The sequence below is a fragment of the Thrips palmi genome, unplaced genomic scaffold, assembly GCF_012932325.1.
Source record: "Thrips palmi isolate BJ-2018 unplaced genomic scaffold, TpBJ-2018v1 HiC_scaffold_3, whole genome shotgun sequence".
NCBI classification, from domain to species: Eukaryota; Metazoa; Arthropoda; class Insecta; order Thysanoptera; family Thripidae; genus Thrips; species Thrips palmi.
Genome location: NW_023144630.1, coordinates 7,513,120 through 7,533,065, shown reverse-complemented (window position 1 = coordinate 7,533,065; position 19,946 = coordinate 7,513,120). Strand labels below are relative to the sequence as shown.

At 46.0% G+C, this 19,946-nt stretch overlaps 3 protein-coding genes across 10 annotated transcripts; 1 reads left to right on the top strand and 2 right to left on the bottom strand.

Moving 5' to 3' along the window:
* Positions 1–1,266: 1,266 nt before the first annotated feature.
* LOC117648188 lies at positions 1,267–4,970 on the bottom strand. The gene is made up of 5 exons (XM_034390526.1): positions 4,946–4,970; positions 4,064–4,167; positions 3,701–3,931; positions 2,812–3,009; positions 1,267–1,863 (listed from the first exon to the last, which is right to left on the bottom strand). The coding sequence occupies exons 1-5, from the start codon at positions 4,953–4,955 to the stop codon at positions 1,621–1,623; spliced, it is 786 nt and encodes a 261-aa protein (XP_034246417.1). The 5' UTR covers positions 4,956–4,970; the 3' UTR covers positions 1,267–1,620.
* Positions 4,971–6,275: 1,305 nt separating this feature from the next.
* On the top strand, positions 6,276–10,003 carry LOC117648181 (uridine 5'-monophosphate synthase-like). Its single transcript, XM_034390510.1, has 8 exons — positions 6,276–6,440; positions 7,155–7,308; positions 7,388–7,648; positions 7,744–7,866; positions 7,941–8,058; positions 8,138–8,432; positions 8,526–8,755; positions 9,610–10,003. The coding sequence occupies exons 2-8, from the start codon at positions 7,159–7,161 to the stop codon at positions 9,918–9,920; spliced, it is 1,488 nt and encodes a 495-aa protein (XP_034246401.1). The 5' UTR covers positions 6,276–6,440; positions 7,155–7,158; the 3' UTR covers positions 9,921–10,003.
* Positions 10,004–12,316: 2,313 nt separating this feature from the next.
* On the bottom strand, positions 12,317–19,750 carry LOC117648177. 8 transcript variants are annotated; one of them, XM_034390487.1, is made up of 9 exons: positions 19,638–19,750; positions 18,844–18,916; positions 18,496–18,576; positions 17,700–17,857; positions 16,923–17,099; positions 16,181–16,314; positions 15,663–15,826; positions 14,332–14,844; positions 12,317–13,337 (listed from the first exon to the last, which is right to left on the bottom strand). In XM_034390487.1, the coding sequence occupies exons 2-9, from the start codon at positions 18,844–18,846 to the stop codon at positions 13,002–13,004; spliced, it is 1,566 nt and encodes a 521-aa protein (XP_034246378.1). In that variant the 5' UTR covers positions 18,847–18,916; positions 19,638–19,750; the 3' UTR covers positions 12,317–13,001. The 8 variants fall into 8 exon arrangements, with proteins under 8 accessions (XP_034246378.1, XP_034246379.1, XP_034246381.1 ...); XM_034390488.1 differs by lacking the exon at positions 19,638–19,750 and having other exon boundaries at positions 12,317–13,334; positions 18,844–18,914; XM_034390490.1 differs by lacking the exons at positions 18,496–18,576; positions 18,844–18,916 and having other exon boundaries at positions 19,638–19,661.
* Between the last annotated feature and the right edge of the window lie 196 nt (positions 19,751–19,946).

Here is a 19,946-nt window from a genome sequence, read left to right as displayed (position 1 = left end):
CATTTGACCCCCCAGTTTGGGGCGGCCTAGACCACGTTTTTTTTTTTCAGTGAAAGGGGCTCTCGGAATCAGGCTACAGGCCTGCGCCGCTGAGGGGGGTGTTTGGGGGGGGCGCCGTTTGGGGGGGCCAAAAACCCCGGCGGTTGGCTCCTGGACCCCCCAGTGGGGGCTGCAGTTGGGGCCCCGGGGGGGCCCTTTTCGACCAGGCTCCGGTGCCCCGGGCGGGAAGGCCTTTTTTGAGCCTGGCCCCCGGATGCCCCCCGCTGCGCAGCCCAGATTGGGCTTCGGGGCTCCCTGGGCCGACCCGCAGTCCCTCCTGCAGGCTCACGGGCCCTCGCTGGACGCGCTGTGGCTGGGTGTGGGAGCTGAGCCTCGCCAGGAGTGGCCTGAAGGATGCAGCGACCTGGAGGCCTTCCTGCGCCAGTTCGGTCTCCGCCTCTCGCGTCTTGTGCTGTTTAGGCTCGGCTGTGACCTGCGGTCTGCCGTGCCCAGGTGGCTGCAGCCCGCCGCGTGCTTCCAGAGTGCTTCGTGAAGTGCCAACAGTGTGACCGTGTTCCATATGGAATCTACTAGCAAGGCAGTATGGATGCCTCACCCACGGCGGCGTACGGCGTACACTGCAAACCTAACTGTCTACTAAGTAGTACACACTTACAAATGCGTGCTTGCAAGTACACACTTACAAACGCATGCTTGGCCAAGTACACACTTACAAACGCATGCTTGCAAGTACACACTTACAAACGCATGCTTGGCCAAGTACACACTTACAAATGCATGCTTGCAAGTACACACTTACAAACGCATGCTTGACGCATGGAGTTATATGGCGTCAAGCATGCGTTTGTAAGTGTGTACTTGCAAGCATGCATTTGTAAGTGTGTACTTGGCCAAGCATGCGTTTGTAAGTGTTTACTTGCAAGCATGCATTTGTAAGTGTGTACTTAGTAGACAGTTAGGTTTGTAGTGTAGCCACGCTGGTCCGTCCACGTGGTCTACGGCCGCCGCACTTATCCTTCCAGTATTTATACAGTAAAAAAAAAACAATAAAAGTAAAATATAAATAATCATAGATTGAGGGTGTCGTGGAAAATAGGGTTTTTGACAAAGGTTGTCCAAATCAAACCAAATTTTATTTTAAGGTTCTCCTACACTCAAAGACATGTAAAATCTTTTTTCAAATCTTTATGTCAAGTTTTGTCCAAGGAGGAAAAAATAAATGATTTTCTCAGAAGACGCGGCAATAGATAAAGGATTTTTTTTTTTAATTTTTGGGAAGACCAATATTATAGGAAGCTTTGGTAGTTTGTTGCATGTCCTGGACTAGCTTGGTTTGGAAGAGAAAGTTTCCATATCAACGGAGCTCTGAAATAAATGCTTAAGGTGATTCAGCAATGCCACTGAAAGTGTACTGGATGATTGGACACAATAGCAAGGAGAAAACTGATCGAACGGACGGACTGCACATAATGAATGAAAATTAACACTCGACATACAAGAACCACAGTTGACTCACATGTAAAACATACATTAAATGTTATTGCACACACCATACCAGAGTTTAATTAAATCAAAAAGAACTGATGTAAGAAAGACTAATACAAAACTAAGTTCCCTGAATCATTTAGCACACATCCTGGGCTTGCCATGTGAACATGGACAGTAAGCACAGTCGTAGCGCATCAAGATTGCATTAGTGTAGTCTCGTTGTCGCTCAAAGTAGAGCCAGCCATCGGTCGCCGGCAGTTTCAAGCAAGCCTCCTTGGCTTCTGCTGTTTCAGGGACCTTGGGCAGGAGTCTTGTCTCGTGTGAGGCCATCCTCTTGTAGGAGCAGTCCACTAAACCCCCGCCACAGAGAATCCCCTGCAAATGTAGGCAAAGTCGGCATTAGTGTAATTTCATATTGCATTAGTTCTTTTATGTGTGACACCATTTAATTAAAACTTGAGTCCCGTTGTAAGAAAGGACTTTGTTCCAGAAACAATTGGTACAGTTTGAACAATTTTCATCAAGTAAGAGCTATTCAGCGGCTCTAGAAAAGAAAAACATGATTCATGGGGCATTTAAAAATATAGTCATATTATTCCAAATAGCATCACAATTGATTTTTTCTTTCACCGTGTCAACTGGCTTGCAGAGTCTTCATCATAAAATCAGTTAATTTTTTCATAATACACACAATGTTCACAAATGTCCTTTTCTAAGTCCCCACCTAGGAAAGCTTGCATAAATGTGCACAAACCAAATAGTTCTACTTAGTTAATTAAAAACTTTGTCTTCAAACGTATAAACCATTAAAAATTTGGCATTATTTAGCAACATGGTCATCGGTTATTTTTTTAGCAACACCATTTGCTCTCGAACGGATACCTTATTGCATTGTTGCAACAAAAGAATAAATCAATGAAAAACTCGTAATTATATTAACACTAAACCTTCGAAAACACGTATTAGATCAGAAACAAATGTCTTAATCAGCAACAAGTATTGTAAATCGATTTAAAAATTGCAAATGTTTGCGACACTAACTTTATTTTCATGGCAGTTCTATCACAATCATCTCAACATGACTTTAAAACCAAAATGGATCATGGTTCTAGTATTACTTATCCCTTAAGGGTCATAACAAGAATTTTGTTCTTCAACCACACATTGATACTTTCTAAATCCAACAATATTTGTTTTGCTCATGATGACATTCTATGCTTTTGGACATCCAAATTCGCATTCATTCGCTTGTATACTACAACCATTTTATGATAGTTAACATTATGACAAGTCAAAATCCATTGTAAATAATAAATGGCTTACCCTCATCCATTCCATGGTCCTAGGGCTCAGTCGGCAACTTTCTCCCCTTTCAATGAAGCCTCTATGAGGGTAAGCATAGCGGCACTCCAAGTGCCACTGCCCAAGAGACAGCGGGTTGTTGGAGCGCACCCCTTCAACGAAGACAGCAGAAGTGCAGAGGAGGGGAACTCCTTGACGTTCCAGTGCATAGTTAGCCGCCTGCGACAAGACAATTATAACAAGAGTTTGAATGTTAGAAACAGATGTCTCACGTCAAAAATGTCTACGCGAGCGAGGTGGAAGCAGCGCGTCGCGTGCTCGCCGTCGGAGGGCGCAAGGGAGGCGGGGGAGCGCCCGACGCTGCCACCACCTCACTTGCAACAAACCTAACTGTCTATTAAGTACACACTTACAAACACATGCTTGGCCAAGTACACACACCGTGAGAAAAAAGTACGGAACATGTCTGGTCAATAATTTGCCTGGAACGTCCGTACTTGCCAACTACGGAACTTCCGTCCTTTTTTCCGTGCCCATTTGCATGGGTTCATATGGAGCAAGTACTGAACGTTCCGTACTTTTCTCCGTACCTCCGTACTATATTTTTTTTGTGCCATTTCCGTACAAAAGTACGGAATTTTTTTTACAGTGCACTTACAAACGCATGCTTGTCGAAGTACACACTTACAAACGCATGCTTGGCGCCGTAAAATTCCATGCTAAGCATAGGCGTAGCATTTTAGGGGTTCGCCAGTTGTCTTCCTTGGAGTACTCTAGTCTGGGGCTCATCTAAAGCGTATATTACTCATGGAAACTGCCATTTCTTACTTCTGTTTTTGTTCTTACAGGCTAGAGCTCCTTCGAAATACCCTATTCTGAAATGTCCAGCTACTTATACTACAGCACTTACCAAAATGACAAGAAGCTCCGAGTTGGGCAACTGCTTTTCGCAGATTCCACAAGGAAAATGACCTTTGTTGTCAAGCATGCGCCCGCCGCACTGCTTCTGCAGCGCCTCGAAATCTGCGTCGAAATCGCCCGCCGGAGGAATCAGATAAACATCCGGTTGCCGTGCTGCGTTACGCAGCTCCTGCGCCATGTTGGTGAGATTTGCACTTCCTTCAAGTCTGCGAATTGGCTTCTACCCAGGGCGAACAAAAAAGACCAAATTACGTTAATATGATCTCAAAATGAGCCATCTTTGATCAAAATTTGGTCCATTTTGATGTCCAAATGACATCATTTGATGTAAGTTTGGTTTGATTTTGACTACCTGTTCTCCTTGGGTACATGTGGTGACACAGGGTGAGGACTGCGATGCAAACACGTCGGGAGATTCTTCTTCCAAATTGCCCAGGCTCAGCGTACAGCAGCCGGCTGCAAACACACTCTGTTGAGTTGACGCTGACTTCACTGACACAGCTTGTCAGCAGACTCAATCAGAAGCTGCGATGAAACTGCGTTCGGGCGACGACTGGTTCTCGGTCTCGTTCCTGCCTGCAGGGTTGGCCTGGCGTAGTCGGCCGACCAAATCACACCCAAACTTTCGTGGCCCTCGCACGAATCACGAACGCTTTGACCAAACGCGCCCCTGCAGGGGGATTCCGCACAGACGTTACCACGGCTGTAGGGCCCACTGAGAGGGCGATCGGGGAGAGAAGGGGAAGGAGAGGAAGGGGGAAGGGGAAAAGGGGGGGGGGAGCTAGCCCTGGTGATGCCTTAGCGGAATCACTCTGCAGGGGAATTTTCCGCAGACGAGCTCGCTTGCCTGCTGGTCTGCCTGCACTGCGAGAAAAAAAGGACGGGAAAAGTACGGAACATGTCTGGTGAAAAATTTGCCTGGACCGTCCGTACCTGTCCTACTACGGAACTTCCGTCCTTTTTTTTCCGTACCCGATTACATGAGTTCTTATGGCACTGCAAACCTAACTGTCTACTTAGTACACACTTACAAATGCATGCATTTGTAAGTGTGTACTTGGCTAAGCATGCGTTTGTAAGTGTGTACTTGCAAGCATGCATTTGTAAGTGTGTACTTAGTAGACAGTTAGGTTTGTAGTGTGGGACAAGTACGGACGTTCTGTACTTTTTTCCGTACTTCCCTACCATTTTCGTCAGTACATTTTCCGTACTACAAAAGTACGGAATTTTTTACAGTGTGGCATGGTCTGCAAGGGACTCTTTTCCAGGAAATCCAGTTCCAGGAGGGAGACGTGTTGCGAAATGCGACCGTTTGGGAGCCTTTGCGTTAGCGAGGGCCAAGGTTTTAGTCCACCTAGAACTCTGGAACTCCTTACTCCGGGACAAACAACGAGGGCTCACTGTGTGGGAGTTTGTCAAGAATTTTTGTAGGTTCGTTGTGGCTTTTTCTAGCAGTGTACCTTCCTGGTCCCCACGTTTTTTACTTTCACCGCGAAATCCGCAAATTTTCCTCCGCCAATTCCTCGAGAGGGGCGCCCGGCCCGACGATAGAAAAGCGACTCCGGCTTTTCCAGGGACGAATCAGGCCACTGTGGAGTCGGAAGGCCGTTCTCCGGACCGCCTGGGAGACAGCGAAATTTTCCGGTGAGTCGCCCGGTGACTCATCCAATAATACTAAGTGGCCAAACACACAGCTGATACACCCCTTCCTCGCTCCAATTTGGGTGAGGAAAATAGGGTATTGATCAAGACTCTTCCATTCTCAGTGCGAGGTTGCCAATTTCATGAACAAGCAGAAATCGTCGTGCTTCGGTCAAACTTTCGAATTTTGAGGAAAAAATTGGTACGTAATTATCACTGTGCTTGAATGTTAGTAAGCAGCACGGCCTTAGCTGACTTCCCAAACATTCATGGATGCATCATTACCCCGACTACCCCTCTGTTAGTCATACCGTGTGTGCCGCAGTTGTGCACTGGGAAAATTTGTTGTCACTTATGACAAAAACGTGGATGACATTTCCATCACTTTGAAATGATGACAATCTCGTCACAAATCGATGACATTTTCATCAAAGCTCCTATACTTATTGCATGGGCGTGACAACAATGTCATCAATTGACTTGATGACATGCTTGTAAGGAAAATTAGCCTTGAAATTGTCATCAAGTGACGACTCAAATTTTCACAGTATGCCCGCCGTTGGGCGCTTTCGGGTTCTTCCGCATTAGGCCGCGGAAAACTTTGACACGAGTGGATTCCATCGAACACCCGAAAAAGCCACCTTCCTGGGACTGGATTTCCCGGAAGAGGGGTCCGCCCGAGTGGAGACCCTCCCGTCGCAGGCCTGACTCGGGCAACCAAGCGTGCAGCAGCACGCTCGGGATCCCGGCGGCGCGTTCGGGCAACTTCGGGTCGACTTCGGGTGCACTTCGGGCGCGCGCTCGGGTCGGCCGTGTTTGGGAAGCCTGGGGTGGGGAGCCCGGGCTGAGCAGGGTACTTAGCGTGGTGCACAGTCCGTGGTGCCCGTGTTCCGTGCCGAGGTAGCTGGTCCAGGCTCATAGCATCTTTGACCTGCACGGTTCAGTGCTTCGTCCTGAGAGGGTTGTTCTTCGTCTGCGTTTCGCTCGCTGTCCGACGCTTAGTTCCGAAGCCGCACTGTGAGCCCAGTTGTCCAGGACCTCCCATTCAACAGCTCTGCAACCGGCGTCACCAGCTCATCAGCACTGAGGTAGGTCTAAGCACCACGTTTTGCACCCATCGGTACAAATCAGAACTGACGCATACCTCTAGTGCACAAGGGATAGGGAGTTGCCTAGTTGCCTGCATCAGGAAGCGTGTAAGTGCATGCTTGGCAGGCATGCGCCAGCTAGAGCGTGCTCGCAGGCATGCTCCAGGTAGAGCGAACCCGACCGCTCCGGCCGCGGTTTTCTGGTCATAGCGACCAAACCGTTCAATTTAGAGGGGTATAGTAAGCGAGCCGATTGTTTCTTGCACAGAGACCTACAATCGGCTCGCTTACTATACCCCTCTCAGTTAAACGGTTTAGACGCTGTGACCAGAAAAGCGCGGCCAGAGCCCGCCGGAGCGGTCGGGTTCGTTTGGCTCACATGGTACAATGTATGCCTTTGGATTTGTAGAGTACCATTGACAAGTGTTGTTACCAACTGGAAACAGCATTTCAAAAACTGTGACAAATTTGTGGCCAGTCCGAACAAAATAGGCATTGTACAGCTGGCTACAATTTTGTCACCCGTTTTGGGAAAGCACAAAATTGTTTCCAGTTGGCATAAAAAAACATCCACGGTCGTTCGTTTCGTATTCATGAATAGTCGCGGTGCTCTCGACTTTATGCACTAGTGTCTGTTGTTTTTATCGTTGCGATTCTGTAATGTAACATAGATGACTAAATAAGTTATTTATTTTTTATTGTTTCCTGTTGCAGAAAAATGGCACTTTACAAGGAGCGGCTAAATGCGTTAGTTGTGAAACTTCATGAAATCAATGTTCTGAAGTTTGGTGACTACAAAATGAAAAGCGGAATGCATTCACCAGTTTATTTTGACCTACGCATCATTGTCTCCTATCCTAAAGTTTTGGTGCGTATTCTTATTTTGTCATTCGAATTATTTGTTTAAATTTTGCACATTGTTAATTTTTTAAAATTAAATTTTCCAGGCAGAAGTCTCGAACCTGATTTGTGAGTTCGCGAAGAACTCGTTGGGAAACTGCGACCATGTTTGCGGTGTGCCGTATGCAGCATTGTCCATAGCTACTCTGGTTGCTGTCGGCGCGGACAAGTCCATGTTAATTCGACGCAAGGAGGCCAAGGACTACGGAACGAAACGAATGGTGGAAGGCTGTTACAATCCTGGAGATTCCTGCGTCATTGTCGAGGACGTCGTCACGAGTGGGCTGAGCATCGTGGAGACTGTCGGGGTAAGTTATCATTTGAGCCTACTATCATTTTCTTCCAGCACAATTAATTGTTTGTTTTTAACTAGCAATTAATCCGCTTTTTATTTTAAAAACAGGATTTAGAACGCGAAGGCTTGAAGGTAACTGAGTCTATTGTTGTTGTTGATCGCGAGCAAGGGGGAACAGAGCGCTTGGCCTCCCAGGGTCTAAAGATGCGTAGTCTGGTGACTCTTACAGAGGTGAGATTCGTACTTTGAGGGTTTCGGTCTGAAGTATCTTGGAATTTTTTGTGATGTATAATCTAAATTTTCAGATAATGCATATATTGCACGAAGCTGGAAAGGTGGATAAGGCAACTGTGACCAAGGTGAAGACCTACCTAACTGAGAGCCGAGTTCCCATTCCGTCAGACAGAGTGCCAGGCTCTCTTGGTATGTTCTCTTCCTTCCTCGGTAAAATGGTGACTGCCTATGTGATTGCTTTGATGTTCTAATTTTTGTCTCTCCTCAGCTGTAAAGCAGACAACGGATGAAAGGCTGAAGATGACCTTTGACGCCAGAGCTGAGAAGTCTACGAACATGATGTCTGCGCGATTGTTGCGGCTGATGGCAACGAAACGAACTAATTTGTGCGTCGCTGGTGATTTACGCAGTTCTGCTGCAGTTCTGCGACTAGCAGACGCTGTTGGCCCTTATATTTGTGTTTTTAAAACGCACGTTGACGCACTCGATGACTTTTCTGGTCAATTTGGACCTCAGCTATGTGAGATCGCAAAGACTCACAACTTTTTGATTATGGAAGACAGGTAAATGCTGCATTTATGTTTCAATTTTCTTCTTTTCTTCATAAGTTCTTTTGAGCATAAGTTCTGATTATGTTACCGTGTCTTTGCTTTCAGGAAATTCGGGGATATTGGGAACACAGTCAGCTTGCAGTACGGTGCCGGCAATTTCAGTGTTGCTGCTTGGGCTGATTTGGTGACAGTGCACGCTCTGCCCGGTCCTGGCATCATCGATGGTCTTGTCAGCTGCCTGGAGACTCACCGCGCGCACCTGAAGGACCGTGCCTGTTTCATCGTTGCTGAGATGAGCTGCAAGGACGCTCTGACCACAGCGTCGTACCGATCAGGTAATTACCCCAATCCAATCTGTGTTTCGAATGCTTTTCGACAGAGCACGTCTTTGAGCTCAGGTTGATCATCTTGTAAAATACTCATTTGAACACATTTTTTGTAAAGATTTGGTGTTTGGGGTGCACATTTTTTGTTTGTTACTTAAAACGCTTCTTTGTGCTGGTAACATGTTCCTGGACAGCACAGAACAGTCACTCTTCTATTGTATTAAGAAGGGCTGAAGTTTCATCTTGCGCACAAAGCTTCTTCGACAAAAGTTGAGACAAGCCTTCATAAAATTTTGGAACGCTTCACATCATCCACCTCTTTGGTCCAACCTAACATGTAGACCGGCGACTTAAAACAGCCAGAGAAAAACATTAAACGCAAAGTCTGAACAAAAGTTCATTTTTATTGTTTTGCTTTTCAAACAAAGGTAAAAATTTGCCTTTTAGTTTTTTCTTAGGCTGTTTTAAGTTTCTGATCTATATTTTAAGTTTGGGCTATAGAGGCGTTTGAAGTTGAGCATTCCAAATTATTATGAGGTCTGGTCTCAATTTTTGTCGAAGCAACTTTAAGTACAGGATGAAATTTTAGCTTTACTTAATAAAATGGAAAGGGTACCGTTCCATGCCATCCAGGAGCATCCACCAACACAAAGTTGTATTTTTAGTGACGAAAAATGCGTGCGCATACCCAAAGCACCAGAGTATTTTAATAGATGTTCAACCTAAGTGTTTAACCTAGGTATAAGACCTCAGTGGCGTGATACAGCGTTATGCCGAGTATGCTGTTCAGGAGTCCCCGAAGTGCTCCCTGATTTTGTCTTAAAAGAATGCTTGGCTGACGGTATTGTTGCTTTTCGTTGCAGAGGCCATGAAATTAGCGGAGACTCGGGTAGATTTTGTGGCTGGAGTGGTGAGTCAATCGGCCTCTGGGATACCTTCCCCAGGATTGATCCAACTGACACCGGGTGTTCGCGCCGGAGTTAACGGAACGCCACAAAGTGACTCCGATGGCTTGGGTCAGCAGTACAATTCACCTCGCCATGTTGTTCTGGAAAGAGGTGCCGATGTCGCTGTCGTCGGACGAGGAGTGACGGAAGCCCCCGACAGTGCAGAGGCCGCCAAGTTCTACCGCGACTTACTTTGGGAAGCTTACTTAGAACGCGTAAGTGAATGAATGACAGGGCTCAATTGCACTCTCAGTCCCGTGTTGACTTTTTATCTCTTTGCCACAAAGTTTTTTGTGCAACCTTAATATGTACTATTTTCTCTTCAGCTATTATGCACTATTTTGTTCGTTGTGTGTTGTATTTAGTCCATTGAACCTGGCTGTTTGATCATTTGCAATGTACTTTTTAATTTCCACATAATCTATTGTCAATTTTATCTTTAAAACGATCAAAATTGTGCATAGCTAAAGAGAGAGTAGTACAGTAATTAAACGTTTGCTCAAAAAACGTTATAAGCAAGAGAGAGAAAAGTCCATATATGTTATGAGTAGAGACTCAGAAGGGCTTATGTTCTAAGTGTAACTTGAAGGTTCGCGCCATGTGGACCAGGTTGCCACGTCATGTAGACTGTCAACTGTTGTCCTTTGTCTCCTGCTTGTGTGTGTGGACTGGTGTATTCCCCCTTGCACTCATAGAAAGTGAAGTCGTGTCAGTATACCGAGTGGTCTTTCGTACTTATTTCACCTTGAACCAAACCATGATTAGAACAAGGTCTGAGAGTGTACGGAGGCAGTTTTTCCTGCGCACAATATAATTTGTGATGTTTATCTTCTAAATATTTGTGAATATTTTACGTGAGTATCCAGTTCCTTCATGCAAATTACTGTCACAGTTGTGTACGTATTAGTCTTTAAATATCTTAAGAATATATTTGTTTTGTAAACCTCCTTTGTCATTAAAGAAATCCCGTACTAAATTTCGTTTTATCAATGTGACCTCGACCTCCATCCCTCTGAATAAAAAACGGCACGAGTTTTATTCGATTAAGTAGGCCATAAACGTCAAAAGGGAAAAAAGACCTCTTGTGTGATTTCTTTGAAACCAAGTAATTGCATGTTTTTCGTTCTTAAGGGGGCAGTAGCGTCATTTGCACGTGTTTTGACGATTTTCGAACCTCCTGTTTAGACGTTAATATAAAGATAAGTATGAATGCCAGAGACAAACGGCAGGCACCATTTGAAAGATAAAAGTTTTTACAACATTTTCAAAAAAAAATATTTTGTTTTAGCATTGAATTAGGATGTTTTGTGTTCTATGCAAAAATGGTCTGCAAAATTACATGGTGTCACTGCGCGCACGATTGCAGCCAAAGTTTTTAACTTTTTACCAATCGGTAAAATGCATCTGAAAAAGCATGAAATTGCCCATAAAATGACCCTTGGGTTTCAATATTGGGCAAGAAAAACTATTGAAACGCTCATCTTCAACTTAAGATGGAAACGAACCACATTTTTTCTGGCCCAATATTAAAACCCAAGGGTCATTTTATGGGCAATTTCATGCTTTTTCAGATGCATTTTACCGATTGGTAAAAAGTTAAAAACTTTGGCTGCAATCGTGCGCGCAGTGAAACCATGTAATTTTGCAGACCATTTTTGCATATAACACAAAACATCCTAATTCAATGCTAAAACAAAATATTTTTTTTTGAAAATGTTGTAAAAACTTTTATCTTTCAAATGGTGCCTGCCGTTTGCCTCTGGCATTTATACTTATCTTTATATTAACGTCTAAACAGGAGGTTCGAAAATCGACAAAACACGTGCAAAAGACGCTACTGCCCCCTTAACACGGCTTGAGTGCATAAATATACCATTAAGCCCAAGAATGTAGTCATCCGCTTGTCAGGCAGCAGATCAGTTGCAAATCTAAGTTTTCTCAATAGTTGAACTAGCGGAACCGGCTCGGTCAGCAAAATTGAAGATATACGACTGTTTGCGTCAAAATGAACTTTAAAGAGGAGCCTAATGGAATGTACTGCCACCACTAACAGCGATCGATTCGTAGTACCAACGTTTTCGCAAAACACGTACTCTGCAAACTCTACAATGTGCTCAGTACATACACTCTGTTCGGCGTGTACTCATAAGCACACTCCTACGAGATTGTGCTCAGCTAAGTGCACTCTATCGAGAGTGTGCTTAGCTGAGTACACTGCAACGAGAGTGTGCTTAGCTGAGTACACTGCAGCCAGAGTGTGCTTAGGTCGGCACAATATATGCAGCTGAGTACACGTTCGTGGGACAATGTTTGCAGGATACTAACCAAAAAAGTCATCCTGCTGCAAAAATCCCCATTGGTACAGCTGGGTCTCCCACGCGGGCATGGCCTGTGCCTGAGCCCAAGGGGGCAGGACATGCCACCACGGGGGCCACAATGGGCACTGAACTCCGGCGGATAGACAACAGGCCCTTACGCTCTGACAAGTTCGTGAATCCGACCAATGAGGAGCCGCGTCCGGCCGCGTCGAGCGTACAAGCGGAAGGACCAGTAAATGGTCCATAATTGTGCCGTAGCGTAAGACCATCCGCGTAGAGAAAGGAAAACTCAGTTAAAACCCGACTTTGTGACGCACTTAACTTTATTTCCATAAAATGTTAAAACAACGTTCTTTTTTTAAAACAAAATGTTGTCGAATATCTAAAACGGACTCTGTATTTTTATAGTTGATGAAGACACTGAAATGAAATTCTAATAAACTAGAAGAACACCGCACCTGTCGGGTAGTCAAAGAGGTTGAATTGATTTCAACACAAACAAATACAAACGTCTCCTCAATGAAAATGATTACAAAATAAGTTAAAAACGACAATTCATCAGATCTGCACTGAGATCACACAGGCCCCGGACTGTGACCTGAAGTTACATCTACCAAAACAATTACCAATAGAATTAACACAAACAGCAGGAATAGTAAAATTTTCTTGATTAATGAATAAAATTTTCTCAACGAAGTAAATAGAATTTCCTGACAAAGTAAATTTAATTTTCCTTCCATGTAAAAGTACATGAACACAGAATTTGTAATGATAATAAACTGCGTTTAACTAATTCATGAGGTCTGCGCTGTTTGGGGAGCAATAGAGTTTTTAAAACAGCTGGAATTAATATTATTTTCTTGACTTTGAAAATTCAGTTAATTTTCTTGATTTACTGCATAAGGCTAACTTTTTAATTAAGCCTGTGAAGATCAAATATTCTTAAACTACATAAAGAAAGCATAAGGTATGAGAGAACAACCGGCTACGTTATTCGCTACTGGTGTCGATGTAAATTTCGAAGGCAGGCAAGTCCGGGAATAGTTTGTCGACCACGTGACTCACATCGCAGCCAGTACCCCTGTGGCTGCGCAGCAGGCAGGGCAGTCCGTCTGGCATGTCTGCATGGCAGGAGTTGGACTTGCAGAAGCCGCAGTCCCCTTCCCTGCAGGTGCTCTTGTCGACGGTCTGGATGAAGACGTGCAGGCGCGGGTACCTCTTCATGACTCGCCGCATCCGCTCCTCCTCGACGTGGAGCCAGGAGTGGTGGCAGGCGCAGTCGCGTGGCATGCGGATGTCCAGCCGCTCCAGTTTGGGCACCACCTGCACAGTGGGCCAGAAAACCAGAGGAGGCGGTCAAAATCCAAGGGAAAATAACTCCAGCCAGATTTGTATACCGAAATGCATCAAACTAATTCACTGAAATTCGTTAATATTCATCGAAATTCATCGAATTTTGACTAAAATTCATCGAAGTTCAACTGAAATTCATTGGATTTGTACACCAAAATTCTCAGTGATTTCCCCGGATTTCCCCTTGTCAAAATCCCAGACGCCTTTAGAGCTCCAGAGCAACCCCAGGCGACTCAATGCTTTGCCTCTGTTCCTTAAATTTCTGTGACGTCAGACGCGGCTTCCGATACAGGAAACATACCACGAGAAATTTCCCTCAGCAGAAAACCAAATTTCCCGCACTCCCGATCAGAAGGTAAATAAACATTGGGGGACACTTTATATCCAAATTCTATCACCCCACTTTCCGCCCGGGATCGAACCCGGGACCTCCGCTTCGGGAGGCAAGCTCTCTACCACTTCGCCACGGTGGCTGCTGGGTACCCAGCAGAGTTCACCTGTCTCTTGGAGTCGTTTTCCTGCAGTTGATACCAACCTTCCCGGCTCGGCGCATCAAAATACGGGACGAAATTAAAAAAGTTGTGTTTCTATGAAGACACTAAATCCGGCATGACCTGCAAGTGACTTGTTCTTTTGAATGGTTAAAATTGTTTGCGAGCTCAAAAACACGATTTAATGCTTAATCTGGACGTCCCAAAGAGGTAGCTATGCGCCTTCTGTGAAGGTGGCAGTACGGGAAGCCGCACCGCTCTAGGGTCCGGGTGCTGCCATTGGAGTCGCCTGGGGTTGCTCCAGAGTCGCTTAAAAAGGACTCGGACCGAACGTGTGACCCCACCAATGGATTGCTCTCCGAACGAGGAATCCATTGGTGGGGTCACACGCTCGGTTCGAGCCCTGATTAGCGACTCTGGAGCTCAAAACGTGTCTAGAGTTTTGGCCGCCTCCACCGTCCTTCCGGCCCACTGACCTGTCCGTCCAGCGCGTCCAGGAAGGCGTCCGAGGCCTCGCTGTCGATGTCCAGCCTGGTGAGAAGCGGCAGCCTCGGCAGGATGGCGGCCAGAGGCACCAGCTGCGGCGGAGGGCTCTCGGACTCGTCCTCGTCGAAGGACTCACTGTCACGGATCTCCGGGCCCCACCGCATGATCATGAACCTGAGGCTACGCAGCGCTGTTACGCCGGACCGCCTGCCGATGCTGAGCAGCAGGTCCACGACGTCCGGGGACGAGTACGGCGCGTAGGTGATCTTGAGGTGCTCTAGGCGCGCGGCCGCCGAGCGCAGCAAGAGCCGCGCCCCCGGCAGGCCAGCCTCCACCGCCTCCGCGTCGTCGAAGACAGTGAGGTTGAGCTTCAGGTACGTCAAGGACCGGCACTGCCGAAGCAACTGCATGTCCGTCAGCATGGGGCAGGACAGCTTGCGCAGGCGCGGCATGGCGGCGAGCAGGGACGTCGTTCGCGGCCCGTCGAAGGAGAGGCTCACGTCCTGCAACGAGGAACGGGTACATTCAAACAACTGCCCCACAGTGGGCCAGAAGACCGGTGGGGGCGGCCAATATTCCCACACGCGTTTCAAGCTCCTGAGCCACTAAGCAGGACTCGAACCGATCGTGTGACCCCACCAATGGATCCCTCGTTTCGAGAGCATTCCACTGAAGGGGTCACACGTTCGGTTCGAGTCCTATTCAGCGACTTAGGATTTTGAAACGCGTCCGGGATTTTGACCGCCTCGACGGGTCTTCTGGCCCACTGTATGCATGGGAAATTCTGCAGGAGCGTGCACAACGCGTTCACACTGTGAAAATTTGGGTTGTCACTTAAAGACCAATCCGAGGCTAATTTTCCTTGCAAACGTCATGAAGACATTTGATACCATCGTTTGGACGCTCTTGCAGTAAATTGCTGAAGCTTCGATGACAAAGTTTGCAAGTGCAGAAAATGTCATACACACAATTTTGTCATGAAGTGGCAGCAAATTTTTACAGTGTAACAGACCGTTCACACTTAATGACTATGTATGGTTTTATGGAGCATAGCTGTACACAAAATTGAGCATACGCGGAGAGAAACGAATTGGAGCGCACCACCGAACACAGAGCAACATAAAATTTCACAGTTTCATAAACAGGCATGAAATGGTGTATCCCAAGACGTATTCTCAATCATGTGCCAAGCTATGCACAAAAACAGTAATTACTTAAGGTGTTGAATGACATATCTCTCATAGATAAATGTGTGAAATTTAGCCCCGCTTTCCTAGAAAAATAAGTAAAGGGGATCAGTCAGGAAAGACAGACAGCTTACCTCAAGGGTCTCCGCGTGCCAGTTCAACAGCAGGCCCAGGTAAGGCTCCAAGAGGTCCCGGCACTTGAGTCGCTTGAGGGACGCCGGCACCGGAACCTTCCCTGCGAGGACGTCCAGAACACCCTCATCGTCCACGTACAATTTCAAGTCCACTGATTGCAGTCCTGCACAACAGAAAAAAAACACTGTCAAATATTATTTCGTGACCTTTTTCTGAAACATAGCACACAAACAGCTTGAATCCGTACAAAGCATCAGTCTGGCCTAATATATTGGCAAAGTCGAGTAAACAATTCAATCTTAAGAGCAGATGAACTTACAAGGTTGCCACAATTATGAAATTTTCATTTTCCCTCACTTTTCCCTGACTTCCAGACCCTTATTTTTCGTTTTCCCTTGACTTTATCGGGTGCCCTTTCCAGCAGTCGGGATCATAAATTGCAGTTGCCTACCCCCCCCCCCCAAAAAAAAAAAAAAAAAAAAAAAAAACGCGCCTGTATAAAACAACTACTACTCACCGGGAGTCTGGCAAATCTGCAGGAGCAATGCACGAGGCCCCCGGTCCAAGCGCCTGGGAAGGAGATCGCGCCATAAGGTGCCATTACGCCTCAGGCGCAACGTCACTCTCTTCAGCCGTCCAAGCGCGGCCTGCCTGCAACACGTGACGACATAAAAACGTGGCAGCGAAGGTGACGTCATAAACGTTTTAATGTGAATTTTGTCACGTTCGTTTCCATATTGCGCCACATTCGTTGCGACCGTGACATTATCGTCTGGTTAGAGTTTCGCATGCGTCTGAACGTGGATGACCATTGCAAGCAATGTGACAGGTTCAAACGGAAGTAACAAAATACACATTCTAGCGAATACTACGTCACGTTCGTTAAACAGCAATGTTGCGGAGCGCAAACGAGTCGTCGGGTCGCTTCAGAGAGTGACGTTCGTACTGCAACAACCAGTCCGTATGTTGCAATAAAAATTTTGTGGCAAAATTTAGCAATGAGAGTACTACAACAACTTTGCAAAAACTATAACCTAAGAAAGATGTGATTAAAAAGGAAACAAAACTCTAGACGATTTTTCAGCTCCCGAGTCGCAAAACAGGACATGAACCGAACCGATGGATCCCTCGTTCGGAGAGCAATCCATTGGTGGGGCCACACGTTTGGTTCTAGTCCTACAATTAGTGACTCTGGAGCTCAAAACGCGTCTGAAATTTTGGCCACCTCCACGGGTCTTCTGGCCCACTGCGTTGTGTACCTTGCAAGTATCAGCGCAACAAGCATGGCGTCCTTCCTATCGAACAAGAGCGTGATGTCGGCAATGGCCGTCGGAGTGGCTAGAAGAATGTCCCAAACATCGCCGTGGCAAGTAAGGTCCATCAGAAGACACCGTAATCGTGGGACGAGACGGAGAGCGATGGCGATGTAGTCGGAACTGCAAATTTCAAACATAATTAGTTGAGGGAAGTTGTTTCTTAAACAGCATATTTAGCATGGGCACATATAGCCTAAACTATGGATTCAAATAGTTTTCAAGCCATGGGAGTTCTGAGGTACATGACTGAAGGAACCATTCCTCTCCTTCTACGTAACAATTATTTTGTTACCATGTAGCTTTAAGTAGCTGACATGGTCAGGGATCCCCAACTTACCTCGAAAGGGCTTAATAACGTTATCGTACACTGCAAACCTAACTGTCTACTTAGCACGCAAGTAAAATGCATGCTTGCAAGTACACACTTACAAACGCATGAACAGTCACAGTCACGCCGAAAAGCAGCAAAATCACGAGCGAACAGAAGTTCTCTGAAGCCTGTGAGTTCATGAGGAGAATGTGTACAATCTCAGCCTGATAGAATTTCGTTCTTAAATGATTAAAAATTTCTTTATAATACACTTGGAAAAAGATAATTTCAGTACAGTGACTGGCAATTGGTAACTAATACTGACAAAAAATACGAAGTGTTATGGTCGCTTACAGAAATGCGTCCGCTTATGAGAAATAGTCAGGAAAAGGCTGAAAGAGTGGACTTACCTCGCGAAGAAGTAGATGGACTTGTTCTGCCAGATCATTGGATGCAGCGCCAGGTCCCTCCACCGGCGGCAAACGCCGCGACTCTCCAGCAGATCATCCTCATCCAGATGACTCATCACTTGGAGAAGCACGTGGTCTGGTAGGCAGTTGAGCTCCATCTGCAACTCGCTCAGATAGACGTCATTTACACGCCAAAGGAAACACAGAAAAAAGGTCTGCACTTTAAAACCCTTGCGAAGTATTCTCCGGCATAGCATTGCAGACTCACTTTAGATACTACTATTCTCTCTGATATGCGAAATTTAACTTTCCGAACTTGTAAAGAAAATGCTTTACAACGTACAAAACCCGACAAAACCACTTTATCTTTTTATCAGCTTTTTCTTCGAAACTTACTATTTAAGTGACACGAAGAAAACAGTACGCAAGGGTGTGTCTGTAATAAACAGCCAGAGGATACATCTTACTTCGAAGAATTTTTCTTTGCAAGCGTTCTAGAGTAGCGTTACGTGTCTGTGCATGTGCATATTTACTTCAAAAAATCCGTAAGAATTTCGTGTGAAGACCCCCAAACTCTCCTCCCACAGCGTAACGCTATGAAAATGTATCAACCTTTATCGATGTTGAAACGTCGTAGCGTCTGTACTTCTGAGAAGTGCTCTCATGATGATAATGTTCGCCTTGCGTAACGTTACGCTGGCTCCGGCCCCCCGCCCCTATGAGTGTATATATTATCGCTTTAGCGATTTAATTTACTTGAAGCATGATCCAGCGAGGCAGTCAACTGAACACTCACCTCGGACTTAGCGGGAGCGACGGTAGGGGGATGAGCTTCAGCCTTCTTTACCGAAGAGCAATAGGGTACTTTCGTAGATCCCTGAACCGGAAGCACACAGACGCCATGTTGGCGGAAGTAGATCCAAACATGACATGGGAAAGAGACGTTCGTCAAAGGTATCGGCCACACTTGAATATAAACAGTCGTTTGATACTTGTTTGCAGTGCATATGTGTTTCGCGAGCAATATTTGTACAGCTCTGCTATAGTTTTGGATCCGAAGAGAGGTTAGTTTCCGGCCAATTTGGCGTCTGCAGGTCTGCTTGCTTCCGGTTCAGTATTCTACGAAAGTACCCTATGCTCACACCATGCAAATCGGTTGCTTCAAGATGGGATGGCATGAAGACAAAACTGTCGGGATCCAGCTGGCACGTTACTTCCTGAAATAGAAAGCGGAAGTGTATCAGTTACGTCACAATAGGGTACTTTCGTAGATCCCTGAACCGGAAGCACACAGACGCCATGTTGGCGGAAGTAGATCCAAACATGACATGGGAAAGAGACGTTCGTCAAAGGTATCGGCCACACTTGAATATAAACAGTCGTTTGATACTTGTTTGCAGTGCATATGTGTTTCGCGAGCAATATTTGTACAGCTCTGCTATAGTTTTGGATCCGAAGAGAGGTTAGTTTCCGGCCAATTTGGCGTCTGCAGGTCTGCTTGCTTCCGGTTCAGTATTATACGAAAGTACCCTATTTGCGTAACGGGTTGGAGCGGGGGCGGGGCAGTGCCAGCGTAACGTTATGCCAATTTTTCATAGTTTCTCATGCACATTTCAGAGGAAGGAAGAGCGAACAAAGGTAAAATCCGCGTTCAGAGAATAAATCTCGCGGAACGTTGCGCTGGACCTGCGCTGAACGAGGGGTTGGGGTCCAAAGCTAGCGTAACCCCGTGGTGCGAAGGGGGACAGGGGGAGGGGGCAATCAAGAAAAAGAACCGGCCTTAACTGTGTGACGTCATCAGTGGTCAGCCCTACAGTGTCGTGCGCCCCCCTTTCCCCTTCGGGCAGTAGGCAGAGGACATAAGGGAGGCCAATAAATTTTGCCACGGAAGAAGAATTCTCACGAATTCTGAGGTAAGATTTTTAAAGTAAGATAGACCTTCTTTCTAAGCCTGCCGACGAGCCAGCGCATTTGTTAAGTTTGGAGAATATGTGACATTTTGGCCACGGCGTTCCATTTCTATCAACATTCTTCATGGAACACCGTGGCCATAATGTAAAATATTGCCCGCACTGTATTCTATCAACATTCTTCATGGAACACCGTGGCCATAATGTAAAATATTGCCCGCACTGCAAATATCTTACGGTGACAGGCTGCACCAACATTTTATGGTGGAGATTTTCTCCATATTACCAACGAAATTCATCAAAATATGTTACGAAGTCAGCTGCAGCACCATAATAT

Coding starts and splice junctions, on each gene's coding strand:
- LOC117648177 (XM_034390487.1), bottom strand. Junction 17,858..18,495: donor TCGCTCCCGCTAAGTCCGAG/GTGAGTGTTCAG, acceptor AGCGAGTTGCAG/ATGGAGCTCAACTGCCTACC. Junction 15,827..16,180: donor GCAGATTTGCCAGACTCCCG/GTGAGTAGTAGT, acceptor TCTGTTGTGCAG/GACTGCAATCAGTGGACTTG.
- LOC117648181 (XM_034390510.1), top strand. CDS start 7,159: ATGGCACTTTACAAGGAGCGGCTAAATGCGTTAGTTGTGAAACTTCAT. Junction 7,309..7,387: donor TCTCCTATCCTAAAGTTTTG/GTGCGTATTCTT, acceptor TAAATTTTCCAG/GCAGAAGTCTCGAACCTGAT. Junction 8,433..8,525: donor TTTTTGATTATGGAAGACAG/GTAAATGCTGCA, acceptor CTTTGCTTTCAG/GAAATTCGGGGATATTGGGA.
- LOC117648188 (XM_034390526.1), bottom strand. Junction 3,932..4,063: donor CATGTACCCAAGGAGAACAG/GTAGTCAAAATC, acceptor CGCCCTGGGTAG/AAGCCAATTCGCAGACTTGA. Junction 1,864..2,811: donor GGACCATGGAATGGATGAGG/GTAAGCCATTTA, acceptor CTACATTTGCAG/GGGATTCTCTGTGGCGGGGG.